Source organism: Eretmochelys imbricata, chromosome 4 (assembly GCF_965152235.1).
Source record: "Eretmochelys imbricata isolate rEreImb1 chromosome 4, rEreImb1.hap1, whole genome shotgun sequence".
NCBI lineage: Eukaryota > Metazoa > Chordata > Testudines > Cheloniidae > Eretmochelys > Eretmochelys imbricata.
Window position 1 is genome coordinate 12,247,133 of NC_135575.1, and position 21,463 is coordinate 12,268,595.

The 21,463-nt window shown below is 42.9% G+C and overlaps 1 protein-coding gene across 3 annotated transcripts in view; it reads right to left on the reverse strand.

Annotated features, from left to right (window-relative positions):
* The window catches only part of UBA6 (ubiquitin like modifier activating enzyme 6), a 53,658-nt gene that overhangs the window by 17,759 nt on the left and 14,436 nt on the right, over nucleotides 1–21,463 (reverse strand). For all 3 annotated transcript variants that reach the window (XM_077814835.1, XM_077814836.1, XM_077814838.1), the window contains 14 exons: nucleotides 20,850–20,930; nucleotides 19,400–19,522; nucleotides 17,480–17,603; nucleotides 15,528–15,631; nucleotides 13,681–13,743; nucleotides 12,456–12,532; nucleotides 10,746–10,812; nucleotides 9,940–10,083; nucleotides 9,287–9,354; nucleotides 8,812–8,890; nucleotides 7,519–7,599; nucleotides 6,902–6,979; nucleotides 4,447–4,628; nucleotides 2,236–2,341 (listed from right to left, as the gene is read on the reverse strand). In XM_077814835.1, the coding sequence (XP_077670961.1) occupies nucleotides 2,236–2,341; nucleotides 4,447–4,628; nucleotides 6,902–6,979; nucleotides 7,519–7,599; nucleotides 8,812–8,890; nucleotides 9,287–9,354; nucleotides 9,940–10,083; nucleotides 10,746–10,812; nucleotides 12,456–12,532; nucleotides 13,681–13,743; nucleotides 15,528–15,631; nucleotides 17,480–17,603; nucleotides 19,400–19,522; nucleotides 20,850–20,930 (1,377 nt within the window). The remainder of the gene's footprint in view (nucleotides 1–2,235; nucleotides 2,342–4,446; nucleotides 4,629–6,901; nucleotides 6,980–7,518; nucleotides 7,600–8,811; nucleotides 8,891–9,286; nucleotides 9,355–9,939; nucleotides 10,084–10,745; nucleotides 10,813–12,455; nucleotides 12,533–13,680; nucleotides 13,744–15,527; nucleotides 15,632–17,479; nucleotides 17,604–19,399; nucleotides 19,523–20,849; nucleotides 20,931–21,463) is intronic.

Below are 21,463 nucleotides of genomic sequence, written 5' to 3' on the forward strand. Positions count from 1 at the left end.
CTACATTAGCCTTTTTCCAGTCATCCAGGACTACCTCCAGATTGCCATGAGTTTTCAAAGATAATGGCCAATGGCTCTGCAATCACATCCACCAACTCCTTTAGCACTCTCGGATGCAGCGCATCTGGCCCCATGGACTTGTGCTCGTCCAGCTTTTCTAAATAGTCCCAAACCACTTCTTTCTCCACAGAGGGCTGGTCACGTCCTCCCCGTGCTGTGCTGCCCAGTGCAGTAGTCTGGGAGCTGATCTTGTTTGTGAAGACAGAGGCAAAAAAAGCATTGAGTACATTAGCTTTTTCCACATCCTCTGTCACTAGGTTGCCTCCCTCATTCAGTAAGGGGCCCACACTTTCCTTGACTTTCTTCTTGTTGCTAACATACCTGAAGAAACCCTTCTTGTTACTCTTAACATCTCTTGCTAGCTGCAACTCCAGGTATGATTTGGCCTTCCTGATTTCACTCCTCCATGCCCGAGCAATATTTTTATACTCTTCCCTGGTCATTTGTCCAATCTTCCACTTCTTGTGAGCTTCTTTTTTGTGTTCAAGATCAGCAACGATTACACTGTTAAGCCAAGCTGGTCGCCTGCCATATTTACTGTTCTTTCTACACATCGGGATGGTTTGTCCCTGTAACCTCAATAAAGATTCTTTAAAATACAGCCAGCTCTCCTGGACTCCTTTCCCCCTCATGTTATTCTCTCAGGGGATCCTGCCCATCAGTTCCCTGAGGGAGTCAAAGTCTGCTTTTCTGAAGTCCAGGGTCCGTATTCTGCTGCTCTCCTTTCTCCCCTGTGTCAGGATCCTGAACTCAACCATCTCATGGTCACTGCCTCCCAGGTTCCCACCCACTTTAGCTTCCCCTACTAATTCTTCTCGGTTTGTGAGCAGCAGGTCAAGAAGAGTTCTGCCCCTAGTTGGTTCCTTCAGCACTTGCACCAGGAAATTGTCCCCTACACTTTCCAAAAACTTCCTGGATTGTCCGTGCACCGCTGTATTGCTCTCCCAGCAGATATCAGGGTGATTGAAGTCCCCCATGAGAACCAGGGCCTTTGATCTAGTAACTTCCGTGAGTTGCCGGAAGAAAGCCTCATCCACTTCATCCCCCTGGTGCGGTGGTCTATAGCAGACTCCCACCACGACATCACCCTTGTTGCTCACACTTCTAAACTTAATCCAGAGACACTCAGGTTTTTCTGCAGTTTCGTACCGGAGCTCTGAGCAGTCATACTGCTCCCTTACATACAGTGCAACTCCCCCACCTTTTCTGCCCTGCCTGTCCTTCCTGAACAGTTTATATCCATCCATGACAGTACTCCAGTCATGTGAGTTATCCCACCAAGTCTCTGTTATTCCAATCACATCATAATTCCTTGACTGTGCCAGGACTTCCAGTTCTCCCTGCTTGTTTCCCAGGCTTCTTGCATTTGTGTATAGGCAGTTGAGATAACTCGCTGATCGTCTCTCTTTCTCAGTATGAGGTTGGACCCCTGCCCTCTCGCGCACTCCTGCTTCCTCCCAGTATCCCATTTCTCCACTTACCTGAGGGCTTTGGTCTCCTTGCCCCGGTGAACCTAGTTTAAAGCCCTCCTCACTATTACTACAGGTGCATTGTAAATGTCTGTATTATTTGTAGGTTGAACTTCAACGGACATTAAACATAAACATAAAGGGTGTTGGGGGTTGTTTATAAAAGCATTACAATTAGATTGCCAGAACAAAGCTAAATTGCCACAGTGGCATTAGACGTCTCTTTACAGGCAAGAGGGATATTATAAGTTGAGCGGTTTTCACTACAACTTAAGAACAAAACCTAAAAGGCAAGAGGATAGGAGCTGCAAAAGCAAAACTGAACCATGAAATGCTATTTGACAATGGGGTGAACTGCATTTATGTAAGGGCATCACTTCCCCACTTTCAAATAAGAGCAGGTGCCAACATTTTAAAGTTATTTCAGAATTATTTTTAATTCCTGATCCCACTGTAACTGCTGGTTAAATAGAAGAAACAAAACCCTTAAAAGGTATCAGTTTTGGTTCTCCTCTGTGAACGTCTTTAGAAAAATCATTTTTGCCACATTTTTAGTCTGACTTTCCAACAACAGGAGGTGCATCTTCAGTGACTCAAGCGGGTCACTTATATTTAAAATACACAAGAAGTAGAAAAAGTATAAGAAAAAAGGAGCTTGTGGGATCAACCACACATGGTAAGTTACTGTTACGAAGAGAGCACTTACGTGGCTGTTATAGGACTCTGTCAGATGAGGCACAGTAGTTTCTGTGTGTCCTTTAGTTCCCATTGTTCCAGAGTCTAAGAGAGGACGCAGGTTTGCTACACAACGACTAAAATGGAAATACAACATAAAAGAGATCAGGGGAAAAAAATCATTCGGAGAGGTCAGCAAGACCCTGGAGTATCTGAAATCAAGGCAAATGCCCTTAAAAAGAATCTTCATGGATACTCTTCTTTGCTTCTGAATGTTTCGTAAGTGAAGGATTCTTTCATACAAAGTCAAAAACAGGGTTTGCTGTCAAACCTGATGTTTTAGCCCTTGACAGTGTTTTCCCTGACTGCATTCAGGGACCTGCATTCAAGACCTCTCCTTTGAGCATTCGCTGGCTGGGATTCTGTGTTGGCAAACCATCTACTGGTTGGGTTTTTCTTCACAGTTTCCTGGAGTTGGCAGGTCTCATATTTCCTATGGTGGACCGTTCATGATAGAAGTCATGTCCTACCTCGTATCTCTCTACACGCTTCAAAAGTACCTCCATGTGTTTTCCCCATAAAGGTGTTTTCAGAAGGTCCACTCTTGGTCCTTTATTATCTATTCTCTCCCAATTACACTCCCTTTTAAAGTTGCAACCCTCAAACCCTTTGTATTTTAAGTTTTTATGTTGTATTTATTATCCCAACACTAAATACTTTGCTGAACAGTGAGTTACATAATCTCGGTAATAATACATAGAAAGTTGAATATGGAAGTCACTGCGCCACAACAAAGGGGGAACCTCATGCTGCAACATTTAAGAAGAGTCGCTTCTCAGACCAGAATCAAATCGCATTTTTAAAGATAAACTGCAAAGAATATTGAAAATTTACATCAGTTTCTAATATCTGTGCTCAGTGTTTCCATTATCCAGGCTAGAATGAGCATTCAGTGTACAACTAGAAATGGACCTCCCTTCCCTCCATTTTCAGGAACTCCAAGGTCATGCGTTATCCAGTGATGTCACAGGTAACCAGGAAGCCCAAATGGATTTTGAGGATATAGGAAAGACTTAAAAAAGACTGACAAATTGGCTCCTGAACTTGTCTTGGGCCTTGTCTCACTGGGGATCTCAATCACTTATGCCATCATAAAGGCAATGCCATTATGAACTGATTTGCACTGGAGTAGCTTATTCCTGATTAAAAAAGGGAAGCCACACTAGAACAAATCAGTTTATTGAGGCCTTGCTTGTCTACAATAAGTGTTTCCATTAATGCAGCTACACTAATGGATGGCCAAAGATGGCTGTAACTACAGCAAATCCCCAGCGTGGACTTCTTTCAAGTTACAGTGTCAGTCTGTCCCCAAGGAGCTTTGAAATGCAGATTCCAGGCAGGTTTTAAATAAACTGGAAAATAACTTAAAATGAATTCCAATCAAACTAAAAACGATGCTTATGTTTATCTGATATTAAAGAATGTAATGGCTGAAACTGTCCCAACTGGCTTGGTCATTGCTTAGATTTAATATGTGCATGCAGAACTGTCTGTGTAGGACATACAGAATTACAGACAGACAAACAGGGAAGTATTTCAGTTTTTAGATGCCTTGCTTTAGAACACTGTGACGGTAAAACAGATAATACCCTCAAACAGCAGCACACTGCTCTGCGTAAAGGATTAGTCTCTTACTACTTATTATTTGTGTTATTGTAGGACCTGGGAGCGCCAGGCATAGACCAATACCCCATTGTGCTAGGCACTGTACAAACAGATCATAAAGATAGTTCCTGTCCCAAAGGGTATACTTTCTAACACTTCCAGAGATCTGATATTCTACAACATATGCTTAATACTTCGTGCTCACAGCATCTTCTATCCGAGTATCTCAAAGCACGTCAGAAATACATAATTAATTCTCAACACCTCTGAGGTATTGCCCACCACCTCTTCCCTTATAGTTCTTGACTGCTATTTTATGCCAGAAAAAACATTCTGAGACCATCCCTATTACATGCTGCCACTGCTGTTTATATCAGCTGAGATGGATTTTGCTGCATTTAAAAAAAAAAAGGCAATCCAGTTTGTGGCCTACATTTCTCTCAAGGTCTGAAAGACAAGACTGAGGCCACATTTTAACCCCCCCACACACACTAGATTTGGAGGAAAAAAAAACCGGGGGGGGGAGGGGGCGGAGAGAACAGAAGAGCAGATATGACTCCCATCTCACCACACTTACCTGTCTATATATCGCCTTGCCTCCACATTGTCTAGAGCTGTAACAATGATGTCTTGCTTGGTGTAGAATTCATCATTGTAAATGTTCTCAGTGGCTGGACACACTTTATTAAGATATGGATCGATCTTTAACTGAGGATTGATGTTCAGGGTTGCTGCTGCTGCGGTATAGCTTTTAGGTTTCTAAACAAATGAAAAATATGTTTATTTTATTGCAATATTCATTCTAAAACCAAGAGTCAAACAAGGTGGATAGATTTAGGTCACGCAAGTTCCTCCAGGATTGCAGATTAAACAACCATTCAGCGTATAAAATGTAAAAATCTGAAACCCCACTGCTAAAAATGAGGAAATAAAAAGTTAGACAGGAAACCAAGTTATGGTTACTCAAGAAATGAGCACTTCAACTTTAATCATCCTATTCATCCGAAACAGTTGTGAAAGATCTGCTCTCAGTGCCTGGACAAACCCAATCCAGACAAGATGCAATACTGGTAGTTCGGGGAAGTTGGAGAGAAAGCATCTATAGCAGGGGAGGGCAAACTATGGCCCGGGGGCCACATCCAGCCCTCCAGACGTTTTAATCCAGCCCTTGAGCTCCAGCCAGGGAGCGGGGTCGGAGGCGTGTCCCACTCCACACGGCTCCTGGAAGCAGAGGCATGTCCCTCCTCCAGCTCCTACACATAGGGGCAGCCAGGGGACTCTGCACGCTGCCCCTGCCCCAAGCACTGCCCCCACAGCTCCCATTAGCTGGGAACTGCAACCAATGGGAGCTTCAGGGGCAGTGCCTGTGGACAGGGCAGTGCGCAGAACTGCCTGGCCACGCCTCCACATAGGAGCTGGAGGGGGGACATGCCGCTGCTACTGGGAGCTGCTTGAGGTAAGTCTGCACCACTGACCCCCTCCCGCGCCCCAACCCTCTGCCCTGATCCCCCTCCCACTCTCCAAATCTCACAGTCCCAGCCCAGAGCACCCTGCACCCCCAACCCCTCATCCCCAGCCAGAGCCCTCACCCCCTGCCATACCCCAACCCCCAATTTCGTGAGCATTCATGGCCCGCCATACAATTTCCATACCCAGATGTGGCCCTCGGGTCAAAAAGTTTTCCCACCCCTGATCTATAGGATAGGGTAGAGATGGTATCTGCCCCTATTACTCCAGTAGACTTTCTGCTTGTGGTGCTTTTGAATATCCTATTGCTCCTAGGTAGCTTCTGTGGCTAAAAGTGTACTACAATTGTATATAGGCAGGAAAATGTGACCAGTGCTTACCCAAAATAGACCTCAAATAATAACCCATAACATTGTGATTTCAAAACTATTTGAAATGTCATCTACATGAGGCTACAAAATTATTGAAATGTCATCTACATGAGGCCGACCTCAAAGGTCACAGTAAAATGCTCTTATCCACCTAATTGACAGCATTAACTGGGGGAATATATTATTCCAATTTTCCAAAGACTTGCACCTGGAAATAAGTGCAATTGAATGCTGACATTGGTCTGTAAAGCCCTCTATAGGTTGGGTTCTAGCCATGCAAGACACCGTCTCTCCCCCGATTTGCTGCCATTTCCGTCTTTGCTAGCAACAGCTACATCTGAACAACTGAAGGCTATGGAATTGGCTTCCCCCATTGGTCTGCCAAAGCTTGAGACTACTGCAGGTTACAATGCAAAGTCGACCATCTTTCTCCTTTTAGTAGCTTTCAAAGAATGAACTATTGCTTTTTGTTGCCCAATAATTAATTACATGCATTTTTCAAAGTATTTAATTACTTAATGAAAAACATAATAGTTAGGACAGTGTGTATATATATACACAACAGTGCACACAGGCAAGCAAGTTGATTTGACTATTATGAACTGCAAATTAAAACATCTAGTATCATAACTCCAGGGTCTCCATACCAATATTTCAGAAAGTCATGGCTGAAGTGTTTAAAGCAGACTAAAATTTTATCATAAATTCTGTTTTAATATTTCTGCCATTGGATTATTTGTATACTGCTTCACCATACTTTTCAGTTAAGTAATTCTCATATTTCAATTGTCAAGTCACAGCAACCTGATGTAAGATGTTTACTGCTTGTAAGTTCGTAATTCGCATCACTCTCAGTGGCCTGCAAAAGGTCTTGGTTCTGATTCTTCACTCACAGCTATGAAGAGGAGGAATAATTTCACTGAAGTCAATGGAATGACACTGGTGTATATGAGTGGAGAATCAGGCCCTTGGAGTCTATTAAACCAGTGTTAATATAAATACTAAATTTAGATGTATGAATAAGTCTAAATATTAGAGTTAGTATTGTTAAAGTCCATTCCCCACCCCAGTCTTCTCAAAGACTCCTTTCTTTGTACACAAATACTTATATGCTTAAGCTAAGGTCTCACAGTGGGTAAAAGCAGCAGCACATAGTCTGGCCAGGAGACATTATGATGCAAAAAGAAAGTCTACCTGTATATGATGGGGTCGAAAAAGAAACTGCCTGTTCAAGTTGGATTTCTCTATCAAGTCTGGATCTGTAATTGTGACCTACAACAAGAAGGAAAAAAAGAACAGCTGAAATTATAAACCAAGTGTGCTGTTCAGCACTGCTCTTTTTGTAAAATCTAGCTTCCAGTGTCAAAATAAGCCTGACAGATGGTAACATGAGCATTAAGACTGTTACAAGAATCTATTTTAACATCTTAGATTTTAAAACAATTTCCCAAGCATGCTGCTCATGAGTTCTAATTCCAAATTACACATGAACATCCCAATTTACACATAGCTCTCTTCCTCCTACCCAAGAACTTAATCCAAAACAAGACTAACTCCTTAATAAGACTACAGTGGGATACAATTTTTATTTAAAAAATGTATGTGTAAGAGGGTATTTAAACTGGTTTTCATAATAAACAATCCTCTTTAAAAGAGGGGAAAATATGAGACAAGCACACCTCTCTGTACACCATCATCGCTTTCACCTCATAGTCTCCAATACATCCAAATCATGCCACATTTACAATAAACCCTGTCTTGTGTTATTGTTTAGATACGTAATGACAAGCCAGTGTGTGCATAAAACTTACCATGCCTTTGTCTCGGCCACTACCAACTCCAAGAAGTGCAAAATTTTTTAACATTTCACAGCCTATTGCTCCACACCCAACCTAAAGAAAATACATTTAAAGTAGTCACAGCCATCATTTATTTCTACCACTTCAAAAAAACAGGAGGGGACTTCATCATAACATAAGATTAACTGAAAAAGTATATAAATTACAGTAAACTTTGAGGTGAAATTCAAAATTCAGATGTTTAGCTACAAAAGTCCTGAAAGATCTAGGCCCTAGTTATCGGAGACACCGTAAGACCTGCCACAACCCTTTCACTCAGAAGGAATGCTCCAACCATGTAAATGAAGTGTGAAATCATCAGCAGCTAGGGGGAGAATGTTCTTTGTGACAAGCCACCATCAACTCACTGCCGAATATACAACTAAACCCTAACCAAGACACTCTCTGAGCAAGATCCAAGAGATTGTTTGATCAGGCTTTTCACTAACTTCCCTGACATTTTTTATACTAGCTTCTAACTACTTCTATGGATTCTCTGAGGAAAATGAGGTTGGCTGCTTTGATGGACTGCAAAGCAGGAAAGATTATATTCAGAGCTGTTTTATGAAAAGCAGGCCCAGAAACCAAAGCAGTGGACATCTTATAAATACTACCATTAAAGTTTACCCGGTTAGGCTGTTTAGATGACCTTTCTGGACAACTACAAATAGATTTTCTCTAAATCACTCTTCACTTCTTACTACAAGATTTTCTCCAAAGATTTAATACATCTTGTTTAAATAAGACTTGTTTTCTATATACAGACACAGTTCCTTTACATTTAGGACATTATGAAGCACCACAGCAAGAACTGAACTAAAAATTATAATTTTGCACTGCATTCTTTTCATACTTTATTTTTATTCCTTTACTCACTAAGACCCTGATCTTCAAGGAAATCCACATGAGCAATGTCTCATTGTACACAGCTCCTTGCAGGTTCAAGGCATCATTTACAAATTCAGTAATTTACAATGGGTCTCTTAGACATTAGTTTCAGAGTAGCAGCCGTGTTAGTCTGTATCCGCAAAAACAACAGGAGTACTTATGGCACCTTTGTTAGTCTCTAAGGTGCCACAAGTACTCCTGTTTTTTTAGACATTAGTGTGTATTACTGAGAATCTACTTTTACTTTGAATGGTTATCTGTCCAGTTATTCATGTAACCACTGTAGATCTGGCTAATTTGAGGACAATTATAATCACTTGCACCATAATATATGACAGTTCACATAACACATGACTTCATATCATAATCCAAACTTACCAAGAAAACATTCAACTTATGCAGCTTTTGGCACAGGGACTCTCCAATGCAAATCCTCAAGGCATCATATTTATCTCCCCTGTACAGACACATTCAGATAAAGAGGGAAAACAGTAAATTGGCAAGAGAGATACTAACCTACGTATGATAAATGGCATATATTGTGCTTCAATATTAGCTAAGATAAGAAGGTGAAAACTTCCCCTCAACTCATACTGTCTCAGGACTCATTACTTAGTCCTGGCCTTGAGTGCAGGGGACTGGACCACATGACCTCTCGAGGTCCCTTCCAGTTCTATGATTCTAAAAATAAGATATACCCACCTAGGGAACATTTCCTCTAACAGATTAAAAAAAAATGCAGTCAAAGTATGTACTGAAGCATTACTAGGTTAAAATCTTAAAAATTGGATTGCATGCCCACAAGTGATTCAGTACCTAAAACATTATTACGTTTAGAAAATTTCAGCTTTACCTTGGGAGGAATTCTTCACATCTGGTCTTGTCTAGAGATATAGCGATGTCCAATGCATCAATATACAGCTAAGGGGAAAAAAATAATTTGATCATGCGAAAATATTTCAGATTAGTGTGTAAATGTATTTGATTTAGAAGGAGACAATTAGGAATGCACACTTTCTGTGTACAATATGTAGCCATGAAAATTAGGAAAATTAAATATGAAAGACGGGCTAAATCTCGACTGTCATTATATAATTAAATAGCATCATTAACTTGGGAGTTATTTTTCCTAGCTACTAAAAGTATATAATCAACTTGAAAATAAATGTTTATGCCAGAGAAAAAGCTGGTACATTCATAGCATTCAGATATCTCTTTTGATCTATGACAGTTACATCGCTTATCCAGTCCTTTTGAAAGTAGTTCCCAATGAGTCTCAGACTGTTTTTAATCTAATTGCATTCTAGAGGCCAGGCCCAGCATCCTTGGCAGCACCGTTCTTATCTATAGTAGTTCAAGTTAGCATAGATTATATTTTATACCTTCACACAGACAATGACAACAATAAGTGTCTATGCTTGCCTTCAATTTCAGCATGTGGAAACAACCTCCCTACCCACTGCCATGTATTAATAAAGCTAAACATCAAAAAGGAGAAAAACTTACCCACTGCTGCAAAGGAGAAAATTTTCCCGTTACTGCTTTCAAGACTTCTTGGCTAGCAACACCACCTACTGCTGCAGCAAGGGGAGCTAGAAATCCCTGAGCAGACCTAGAGAGCCATTTCACTATGTCTTCATTCACCTGAGGCTGAAAGATAATCCACAATAAAAAAACAATTTTACAAATTTCTCCCAAAAATTAAAAATATTCTGTGCTTGTGAGATAGTGCTATCCATGAGGCAAGGACATGTACTTTTTATCCACAAAACAGGAATGGCACAGTCAACCCTAACCCAAAGGTACCAGCACTTCTAGAAGTGACAGTATTTCAAGTCTCCATACCCATTCAACCTCTGGCTTTTAACATCATCCAACTCTTCTGACAATGGAGCCAACAGATGTGGTTTTCCTATGGGGAAGAGACAACACTGAAGTGGCTAAAGCCCTACAGATTAAGGAACTATGCCCTACAATCCTGGAAGAAAGCCTGCCACTCTTAATCATGACAACATCAAGAAAGGACATGACATGTTAGAAGTTTTGTTTTAGCTGATATGTTCAAAGGCTAAGGAATCTGCACTGCTTGGGGCTAAAAGTGGTTTTGAGAAGTCTAGTGTAAGTGTCTGGATAGAACAATGAGGTAACTTTTCCGTGGGACTGAAAAGTAGAAAGTGCACAGAATTTGAAAAGGGGCTTGTCTGTCTGCTCCTTTGCTTTCCTTTTATTTTCTGCTCCAAGTTGCAGCTGTAATGGATAGATGGTCTACTGGACCTTGGGCTAAGATATTAGCTTAGCTAAGAGCTACTCACTTTGCTTTCCAGTGTTTCACTTATGGATACTGCTATTTTCAACATCTCCTCAGCATCCTGAAGGCATCTAAATCCCAGGACAAAAACAGCAATGAACGCTTAATAGTAAAGGATTTTCTCCATGAATACGGACATCGAAGAACAATTCCCTAGGCAAAAAGCCAAGAACCAAACTCAAGAAATGTGTCTAGCTTTTGACCGTAAAAGTGTTGAAAATACATCTTAAAATCTGCATAAAAGTGTAATATTTAGTTCAAAAATAGGTGTCTTTACTGGATATTTCTACACAAAAGGTTTTAATGTTGGCATTTTAACTGACAACATAAGCTTAGAACAATACCTGAAGTCAAACTCCTAAGGGGTGGGCAGTTTTTGGCCTGAGAGCCACATCTGGGAATGGAAATTGTATGGGGGCCATGCATGCTCATGAAATTGGTGCTTGTGGTGTGGGAGGGGGTGAGGACAGAAATAAGGAGTTCAGGGTGTGGGAGGGGGCTCTGGGCTAGGGCAGAGGGTTGGGGTGTGGGAGGGGACACAAGCTCTGGGTGTGGGTTCCAGGGTGGGGCCAGAAATGAGGGGTTGAGAGTGTGGAAGGGGACTCCGGCTGCGGACACTGTGGAAGAGGAGTTTGGGGTGCAGGAGGGTGCTCCGGGCTGGTACCGAGGGGTTCGAAGGGCGGGAGGGGGATCAGGGCTGGGGCAAGCAGTTGGAGCACGGGAGGTGGTCAGGAGTGCAGGCTACAGTGGGCACTTATCTCAAGCAGCTCCCGGAAGCAGCGGCATGTCCCCACTCCAGCTCCTATGCAGAGGCGCGGCCAGGCGGCTCTGCGCGCTGCCCCATCCACCCCTGTGGCTCCCGGAAGCAGCGGCATGTCCCCCCTCTGGCTCCTATGCAGAGCTGCGGCGCCGGCCAGGCAGCTGTGCATGCCGCCCTGTCTGCAAGCACCACCCCCATGGCTCCCATGGGCCACAGTTCCTGGCCAATGGGAGCAGCAGAGCCGGCGACTGGGGCAGGGGCAGCGTGTGGCGCCCCCTGGCTGCCCTTACGCATAGGAGCTGGAGGAGGGACATGCCGCTGCTTCCAGGAGCCATGTGGAGCCACAGCACTCACAGAGCGGGGCAAGCTCCTGATCCTGCTCCCCGGCGGGAGCTCGAGGGGTGGATTAAAAGGTTTGATGGGTCGTATCCAGCCCACAGTTTGCCCACCCCATCCTAAAGGCTACTTATGTTTGTTTGTGTACAGAGACTTAATTACATGAATTTATTGGTGGTGAAAGGTGAAGACTAACATTCTCTCTTTACCCATGCAAGAGCTACAGGATCACATAGTGCAGTAGCAGTGCAAGCTTCTCCACACTGCTCCATCAATGTGAAACCACCGTGACATACAGGCATGGCCACTGAAGAAAAGGTAGTCAGATATCTGGCCTCTCCTGTTGAGACTGACAATGGGGTGTCAGATAGCAGGATGGTTTTTGAGTGTGTCATGGACTAATACCAAACTCATTAATGGCTGTTCAGTGGCATATCCATAGATTGTTACTTTCTATCATTACTAAACTGGCCTTATTTTGAACTCATGATCTAGAGATGAAAAACTCCAGGTACCTTACCAATAACACAAGCCATCACACTCCCCTGCAATAGTGTGATATTGGAAATGAAACTAATTAAGCAACAGAAGATAAACACGGTATTAAAATGACATTACCCAATGTTCGGCATGCGACCAAAGTTTTCCTGGAACTGGTTCAATGCAAGCATGGCAGTGTGAATTTGCAAAGGTGCCTGTTAAGGAAGAGGAGATGTCTGATTTACACAGAACTAATCCATGGCTAACTCAGGGTTCATCTACACCGTGCGGCAATGCACACCAGATGGATGCAAACTGTACAATCCTCTGAAGTGTTGCACGCTAACTGCCCTGGGTAGATCCTGCTGATACGCTCTAAAATGTACCTCGTGCACGATGATGTAGTCCCACCGGAAAAGCTACTACGTTAACGTGCACTAGGAACCTTTCAGAGCACATCAGCAGGGCTCACCCAAACCAGTTAGAGCACAACACTTTAAAGCACTCTAGAATTTACACCTCTCTGGTGCGCACTGTGTACACAAACCCTCAGAGGACACTGCCAAATAATTTTCATAGTTAAGATTAAAAAGTCTCCTTTCCCCCCATTTTGGTCCTTTTCCAAGATGGCAAACATTTTTCCACAGTGTTCTGGAAGTGTTGTTAGTTATCTTCTTGCTGGAGCACAGGTCAAAGTTAACAATACAGCTGTAACAAGAAGAGTCTGAACGCAAGGCTCTCCAATACCTAATAAAGCAAATGATAGTTACATTCTGCAATATAACCGCCAAACACTAGTTGTCAGGAAAGGAAAGCCCCAGAAGAAAAGAGGGAAAAAAAGAAGTGTGGGATGGAATCACCTGTGCAAACATTTTGATTCAACATTTCAATGGGATTAAAGTTATGTGAGTCTGAGGTCCATAGTATGTTACTAAATCAGTGGTAGGAAGACAACAGCACCAGATTCAAGTACTAGTGAGGCAGTTTTTAACATTCAATATCTTGGTTAGGTAGAAATTAAAGATTTTCACCAGGAAGCTCTCAGATTTCAAGCAGCAGAAATCATTGGTTAGTAGCCCTAGCCGTATATATGAAAAATGAGAATTCTTAACAGGTTACTGAATTTGGCTTACATTTTCCCACAAAGCCCCCAACACGGCTTCTGGGTCCAGAGCTTTTACAACAAAAAGACAAAACATACATTTTACATGACCATGTTCACACTGAGACCCCCTTCGTGTTCCTACTCCATACTTTCCAGTACACTCACATTCAACCAATACAAAATTAAATAGATCTGCAACTTCCTATTGCAAAATTATGGAAAATTTAGTGTTTAAAAAAAAATCCACATGCTAATTACCTCAGGTTTGCTAAAATCTGCAAGAAGGTAAGTTGGGTTTTTTAACTGTTTCTCCAGCCGTTCCTAGAAGAAAACAAGATCTCCTGAACAGAATGTATTACACCTATTTACATACATATCCTGTTCTATTGTGGGGAAATGGGACAACAAAATAGAAAGCAAACAATGGTAACTGATCTCTAACCCCACACATGAAGAACTGAAATCTGCACATACCTTCTTTTCAGTGTTCTCATCTCTATTACTCTTCATTTCACTAATGCTACAGAAGTTAATGAATGTCTACTTTTGCTCAAAGATTTCCTACAACTGACATTTTCAGCCACGTTAGATATCCAATTGGCAGTACCTATTCCAGCAATAGTTCTGTCTGTCAGTTACTGGTGATTCTACACCAGTGACCAGTTCTGTGGTGGTTTTGTGAGTGCACAAGGAGAGACTAGATAAATGCAATTGCATATCATTGAGTGGTGGCTTACAGGATAGACTTCCCACCACATGAAATGCTATTTCTGGTTGTCTATTAGAAGCTCTTGGAATCCTCTGGGAACAAACACTTTAAAGTAATGAAAAGTCCAAAATTTGAACTCAGGTCTCCAGAGGTGATAAGCCAGTGCACTGTTCCACTGCACCATCTAGCTACCACTTCACACTTAATGATAAGAGCAGAAACAATAAAAGCAGAGAACAGCTGAGCAGTTAAGATTATATGCAAAAAATCTGGTGTACAACCCAGACTAACCAAACAATTTAAAAGAAAAGTGTGTGTATGTCTGGGGGGCGATGAAGGGGGAGTGGCAAGGCAGTGTAGTGGGGAGAGGGCACTAGCCTTTCACCTCTAGAGACGAGGGATAGTAATTTGGGCTTGCCACAACACAAGCGACCACATGCAGAGTTAACAGTGAAAATGCTATACATATTCACATATGTGAAAAGTGATCCAATAGTCTTGTTCTCTCAGTATGCCGCTGAAAGCACTACATATTCTCCAACATCCCAGCCAAGATGTATTCTTACAGCATTCCCTTCTGCTAGCATTAGAAGGAGGATTATCGAACATTCAGATTTACTGGACTGATGAATAACAAATTTAAGTTGAAGTTGTTAGGCTTCTCTGCAGTTGGATAATGAAATTACTATTTTTCTGAGCATATGGGAGTACCACTTTAGCCAAAAAGTTACCTGTCCATTCATCCTATTTATACCTTCTACATCAGAGGTGGGCAAACTATGGCCCGCGGGACAGTCCTGCCTGGCCCCCGAGCCCCCGGCCCCTCCCCGCAGCCTCAGCACGCCACGCCACGCCACCAGCGCTCTGGGCGGCAGGGCTGCGCGCTCATGCAAGGCAACGCAGCAGCGTGTCTGGCTCCAGCTGGGCGGCGCAGCTCCAGACATGCTGCTCTGAGCGGCATGGTAAGGGGGTTGGGGGGTTGGATATGGGGCAGGGGGTCCTGGGGGGCAGTCAGGGGCCAGGGGGCGATTGGATAGGGCAGAGGTTCGGGGGGGGGGGGGGGGCATTGGATAAGGGCAGGGATCCCAGGAGGGGGCGGTTAGGGGACAAGGAGCAGGAGGTGTTGGAAGGGTGGGGAGTTCTGAGGGGGGGCAGTTAGGGGGCAGGAAGTAGAAGGGGGCGGATGGGGGCAGGGGCCAGGCTGTTTGGGGAGGCACAGTCTTCCCTACCCAGCCCTCCATACAGTTTCGCACCCTGATGTGGCCCTTGGGCCAAAAAGTTTGCCCACCCCTGTTCTACATATACCTTTATGTCCAAGAACTCAATTCTCATTTCACTTTTTTAAAAACACGCTTCCATTTAGAAGAAAAACTTGCTGCACCAAGAGAACACTTACAAAGCAAAATATTTTGGGTGTCTTTACTTGGACAGCTATTCCTCCATGTAAGTAAGGCTCCATATCTGAAGTATCGCCAATGCTGAAAGAATAAGGTGACACCACTGAAAAGATAAAAAGTTAACTGTTATTTTGGTGACAATGTCACATAATAAGCAACTTAGGTACATACCGTTATTCCATTTCTCAGGAATGTACATTATTTCTGCTAATACTTTTACTCTCTCATTGCTTCCTTTCAGGTTGCAATTGCTATAGTTCAACCTTATGAGAAAACCATGATGGTCAGTGTAGTTTACGCATTTTTCAACATTTCATGTCTTTTCCCAGGTATGGGCCTAAAGCATTAGTTTAACATAATTTGTTATATAGACACACACACACACACACACACACAAACACCTTTTAAAGTGTAAGGAACTTTTATCATCAGTTTAGCCATACAGGAACGGGAAATATAAAGTATTAGTTTCCCCTGGGACTGGACAATTAGAGCAACAAAATTTAGCCCAATCAATACTCACTTAATTTTGCACTATCAACAAAGCTCAGCACTGTAGCAGAACAACATGAAAATAGAGGCAGGAACTTTTGCAAAGCAGCTGGAGCACATAAGGGCAAAAACAAGGCCTTTCTCAAAAAGTAATTAGTCAAAACACCATTTAGTCATGGAAGAATATTGTTAGGGAATAAGCATCAGTAAGGCTACGATTTTGGCACAGAAATTTTTATTAAATGTCATGACGGAGGTGTGGGAGGAAACATCAGTACACCACGGAAAAGTCAGCAAATAATGTAGTTTTTGCTACATCAAACACACACAAGAGCATAGTGGGTGTGCTGAAAGGTAAAGCGGGGGTGGGGTGGGGGGGTGTTTGAACAGCAAACCTACCCATCCTGCATTCACTGCAGGGCTGGGCCTGGCTCCCTGCTAGGGGCCTTGAGACCAGGCACATGGGGTTACAGAGCTACTCAGGTTTGGCCTGTCCACACCTCCATCTCCATAGGGGCAGATGGGCCAAACCTGAGTGGTGCTGTGACCCCATGCATGAGGTAGCAATGCCACTCAGCTTGGGGACATAATCAAATGTAGTTTTACATTAATTTCCAAGATTTCAAGGACTTAATTCAAATGCACGATTTCCATGACCTCCATGCTAAAATTGTAGCCCTAAGCGTCAGGGTACTTTAGCGAACTGGAAAACAAAGGCAGGAAGAGGGACTTGGGGAGAACCAGGGAAGTTAGGAGGAAAGAACAGAAGTGTTCAGTTCAGAAGAGCTCAAAATAACCCAGACATTTCATCACTAGCATTATTGGACTTTGTGCTATAGCTTTACAGTTCCTACCTCCAACTCAGTTAGGATGTTACACAAGATGTTACACAAGAAATTTTGCACTACAAAACCTACATATGATATTAACGTAGCCAGATGTCACCACAAAAATTAAGTACTATCATCTGGAGGTCCATGCTAAAGAAAACAGAACAGACTTGAAATAATTTGGCACAATTGTGCAGTAAATTTCCCCTTCAGAATTTAAATTTTACCTCAAAATTTACTTTAACAAGTTTACAGTGTAATTAAATTTGAGAGACTGGCTGAGATTTACATGTGATATGAGTCCATGTTTCTAGGATACTATCAATGACTGAATGCTAAAAATATCAGGTGTCCAAACACTGTAGATGGTCCCAAACCCAGTGGTTCTGACCTCTTCATACTCATTTTATAAAAAAATCCTTTCACACCATCTCAACACGTTCTAATCTAACGGACCACCAAGCAGAACTCCACAAACAGGAGATCCTTTAATTCAGTATTGATCTACAACAGTTTATCTATGTTCTTCCTGCTGCAAGCATACTGGCATTGTAGCGAGGGAAAATGCACATATCTACCAACAAAAAGAGTTCCTTTTGCACAAGTAAAACTATAGATACAAGGCTTACCCGTTATTTGTTGCATGGATCCATTTAAACAAGCCATTCCATGAACTTCCCGAAAGGTTAAGCACTGTCCTGTTTCCAGCTTGTGAGGATGATTTTCAAGGCAAGTGACAATCCCAGGGTTTGACTGAAAATGGAATCGACTGCAAAGTTAGTAAGAAACGGTCCTGAAAGTGTAACCTCAGAAGCAACTAAACATGTACAAGAGGTAGGAGCAGGGCTTTACCACCTTACTGCTAATATCTTTGTTACTAAAGACAAACTGCAAAGAGGGCTGGCTACAGAGTGCGAGCCATGTCTTAAAGCAGGTCGTGAAAGACACCACTGACATATTCCTTCCTTTCCCTAAAAAAAGTCTTTACTCCAGAATTCTGTATCCAAAACTGATCTTACTACCACGTATCTGAATTCATCAAAATACTATTCCCTAACAGATGCTGGAAAAAATTCTTAAGATCCCTGGGGAGAAGTACAGTACTTCAGAAAGTTGAGTTCAATAAACCCTGGGAACCAATACACCATTTAAAAAAAATCCCTGGGCTTTGCCCCTCTCCATACCACACTCCTAATTCATTTCTTCAGTTCTGCACTCCTGAAACCAGAAAGATTCCTTGAAGAAGTTGGTTTCCTCACCCATACCATTTTTAACATTCAGATGTAAAGATAAATTACCTGTTCTACTTTGTAAGTAACAATTCCTGTCCAAGAAGGCATTAATCTGACAGACAATATAAGGAGAATTATGGATCTATTCCACCCTCACTAGATGACAGAGACCACTGGCCAGGTCAAACAGAATGTTTTTATTTAAATGTATGTAGTTTTCCCTTGGCCAAGTTCATTGTATTCCTCCTCCTGTACATATCCCCAGGAAACCTTATGTTATTTAGAGGGGTGCATCTGCAAGATAGGGACTAGTATTAACATATCTATTACAACCAACATGAACCTCTGTTGCACTATATAACATCATTGTTCACTGTACTTTAAGCTTGTTGTAAAAACAAAACTTGGAAAACAGAACTCCAGCCAGATCAAGTCTGTAACTGGAGTTTGAGAAGTAACAAACAAACAAAACAAAAGGAAAACAATTGTGGCATTAACATGACACTGACAACAATCATCCTGCTTATATGTTATATTCCTTTCCCTTTGTCTGCCTGGGCAATTGAGAGCGAAAGTTTTCTTAGGCTGAGACTGTCTTCTATTGTATGTTTGTACAGCGCCTAGGAGCACAATAAGGCCCCTCTGGATTCTAGGTGATACCACAATACAGACACCTAACAAACAACCGGGGGTCATAGATTCTGTAGGCTGAGCCCTTTGCACACATCAGGCGCTCCTTACATCCCTGTACCCCCCACCCCACCCAAATAAGCTCCCTGCATGCTACCCTCCCATGTCCCTCTACTTCAGGGTTTGCCTGCAACCCCTGCCCACCCTCTTCTCTATGCCAAGGGCTCTGTGCACCCCCTTCCTCCCACCCCCATACTAGGATCCGCCATTCCCCCTCCCATTCCTTACCCCCACCCCTTTTATTTCTTTTCTTTCTGTTTGGGAGAAAAGTCATGCATTTTAAACTGTATTGGAATGATGAGCAAAGCTGAGATGGGAGATATCATTATACTGGAAGCTGTTAGCGGCCGCCATCAACCAGTTCTGTGATCTATACACAATTACAGAGATAGTTGAAACTGCTCAGTCTGCCAACCACAGCCGGGGCTCCATGTGCCCCTTACTTCTCCCTTCCAGTTTTCACCAAATTAGGATTCGGTCTACTGATGCCTAAACCATTCCTTGAAATTCTGGAACTGATCAGATGCAGCATCCAAAAGTTACCATGTTACAGACAAACGACATCAAGTTAAGTCTAGGTCATAAAAAAAGAAGTCAAATCACGGCAGTATGATTACTAGCTCTTACTTGTGTTATGTTTGAAATGAAGATTTCCTTTGGTTCCTCTCCTGTAGTATCCAGGACTTCAAATTCATCACCAAAGTCACAAAACAAACGTGACCATATTCCATACACATCTGCACTGATAAACTATAAAAGGGAAAACTATGAACATTCTTAATTGTGCACAAAACAGAAGTGTTCTTGTCACTTAAGGATACTATCCAATGTTGTTAATTTAGGTGCAAATTCCACCCTGTGTACTATATTGAATCCAACAAACACTGTGCCAAGAGACAGAATTTGGCCCTACATCAATCTTTCAAAATGAGCACATACAACTGGAACCAGAGATGGCATCAGCACACAGCAAAACTAATGAAAAGGACGTTTTCCATAACTTGTACTTGGTCTTAGCACATTCATTCTGGATCAGATTCACCACTTCACTTTAAAGCTCTAAAACACTTGTACTCCTTTTCTAGCAACTCTCTCCACCAAGCTGTAGAGTGTACCCTGTGACGCAGCAGGGAGTGGGGCGGATTTGACCTGGGAATGTTGCAGAGGAGTTTCATTGGGGATGGGAGACTTCCCTTGAGGGAAGATACCTGTAACCTGAGCCAGGAGGGGGGTTGGGGAGAGATGATACCTTCTGCCTGGGGAAACTGAACAAAGGCTGGAGGAGGAGCTGGGGGGAGGCTGGATGAGACAGCTAGACGGGTTTCCAGTTCTGGGGAGTTGGCTGGAGAAGAGGAGGGAGCCCCAAGGCTGGGGTCTAATCTCCCTGCCCCCCAGAAAGGCCTGACTAAGCGATCTTGTTTATGCCTGCGAGCTCTGGTTTGAACTGTGTTCCTATCCTCCCTAAGTAAGGGCACGGCTACACTCATAACTTCAAAGCGCCCCCGTGGCAGCGCTGGGAGAGAGCTCTCCCAGCGCTCCTGGTACTCCACCTCCACGAGGGGAGCAGCTTAGGGTGCTCCCAGCACTGGGGCACTCTTGACACTGGCACTTTAGGGCGCTGTAACTTGTCGCGCTCAGGGGGGTGTTTTTTCACACCCCTGAGCGAGCAAGTTGCAGCGCTGTAAAGTGCCAGGGTTGCCATAGCCAAACCTTCTATTCTACTGGCTGGCTGAAAGTCACGGTGAATCGCAGGAAGCCGGGGGGTGCAGGGCCCTGACTCCCCCTCACACCATGACATACCCAGAAAGAGATAATACAGCTACAAGTTCTTCTACCTCCCACTTGGACATCTATCCAAAAATCCAGGAGCAGGACAAGGAATGGTACCATTAAAAGTAACATCTCCGGGGCATCCATAGCATGACAGCAAAAGGGGATTGTGGAAGTCAACGTGCTGTGAAGGCAGCATTCCCCGCTTCACACGTCTGTGTAAAGAGGAGGATGAAGGAAGAATCCTCCACACATGGATCAACACAGGATGATCTGGACCAATAAGCCCACCACTGTTTAGCATTACCTTAATAGGGGGGTGTTGAGCATGGCAAAAATCATTAATCTTCTTCTGCAGCGATAGCCTCGTTTCAGTCAATATGACGCACTGTTGACAAAAAGGTACAAGAAATCATGTCTATCATTGCTGAAAGCCAGTAAGAAAAAGAGATGCATCTTTCCTTTTAGAGTGCGGGTATAAGAAAGCCTCTATTGTGCAGATTTAACCATCACAATTTGAACAGATGTGCTTCTGTTCTATGAACACAGTCTTACAGAAGTGTCTCCAGACAAACAGTGACCGCAAAGATGAGAATTCACTCCTCCTCCACAGTCAAATAACCCCTCCCGTGAGTAGTGAGGTTCAAAGCCTAACTAAGACGATTTAAATGCTTGTATTAGTCACAAGAAATATCTGTTTTAAAGGAAAAAAAAAACATTAAATTCACGTAAACCATGTGAATACCATATTTAAGGTCAAAGCCATAAAGTTAGGAAACACAAACAATATTGGCTTAATAAATAAATAAAGTTAAGAAAATGTGCACGGTCTCGTATGTTCTAATGCAAATGACTTGCACCAACACTTGAAGCGTGTACAGCTCCAAGCTGCAAACTCACACCAACATGCAAACATGCTTT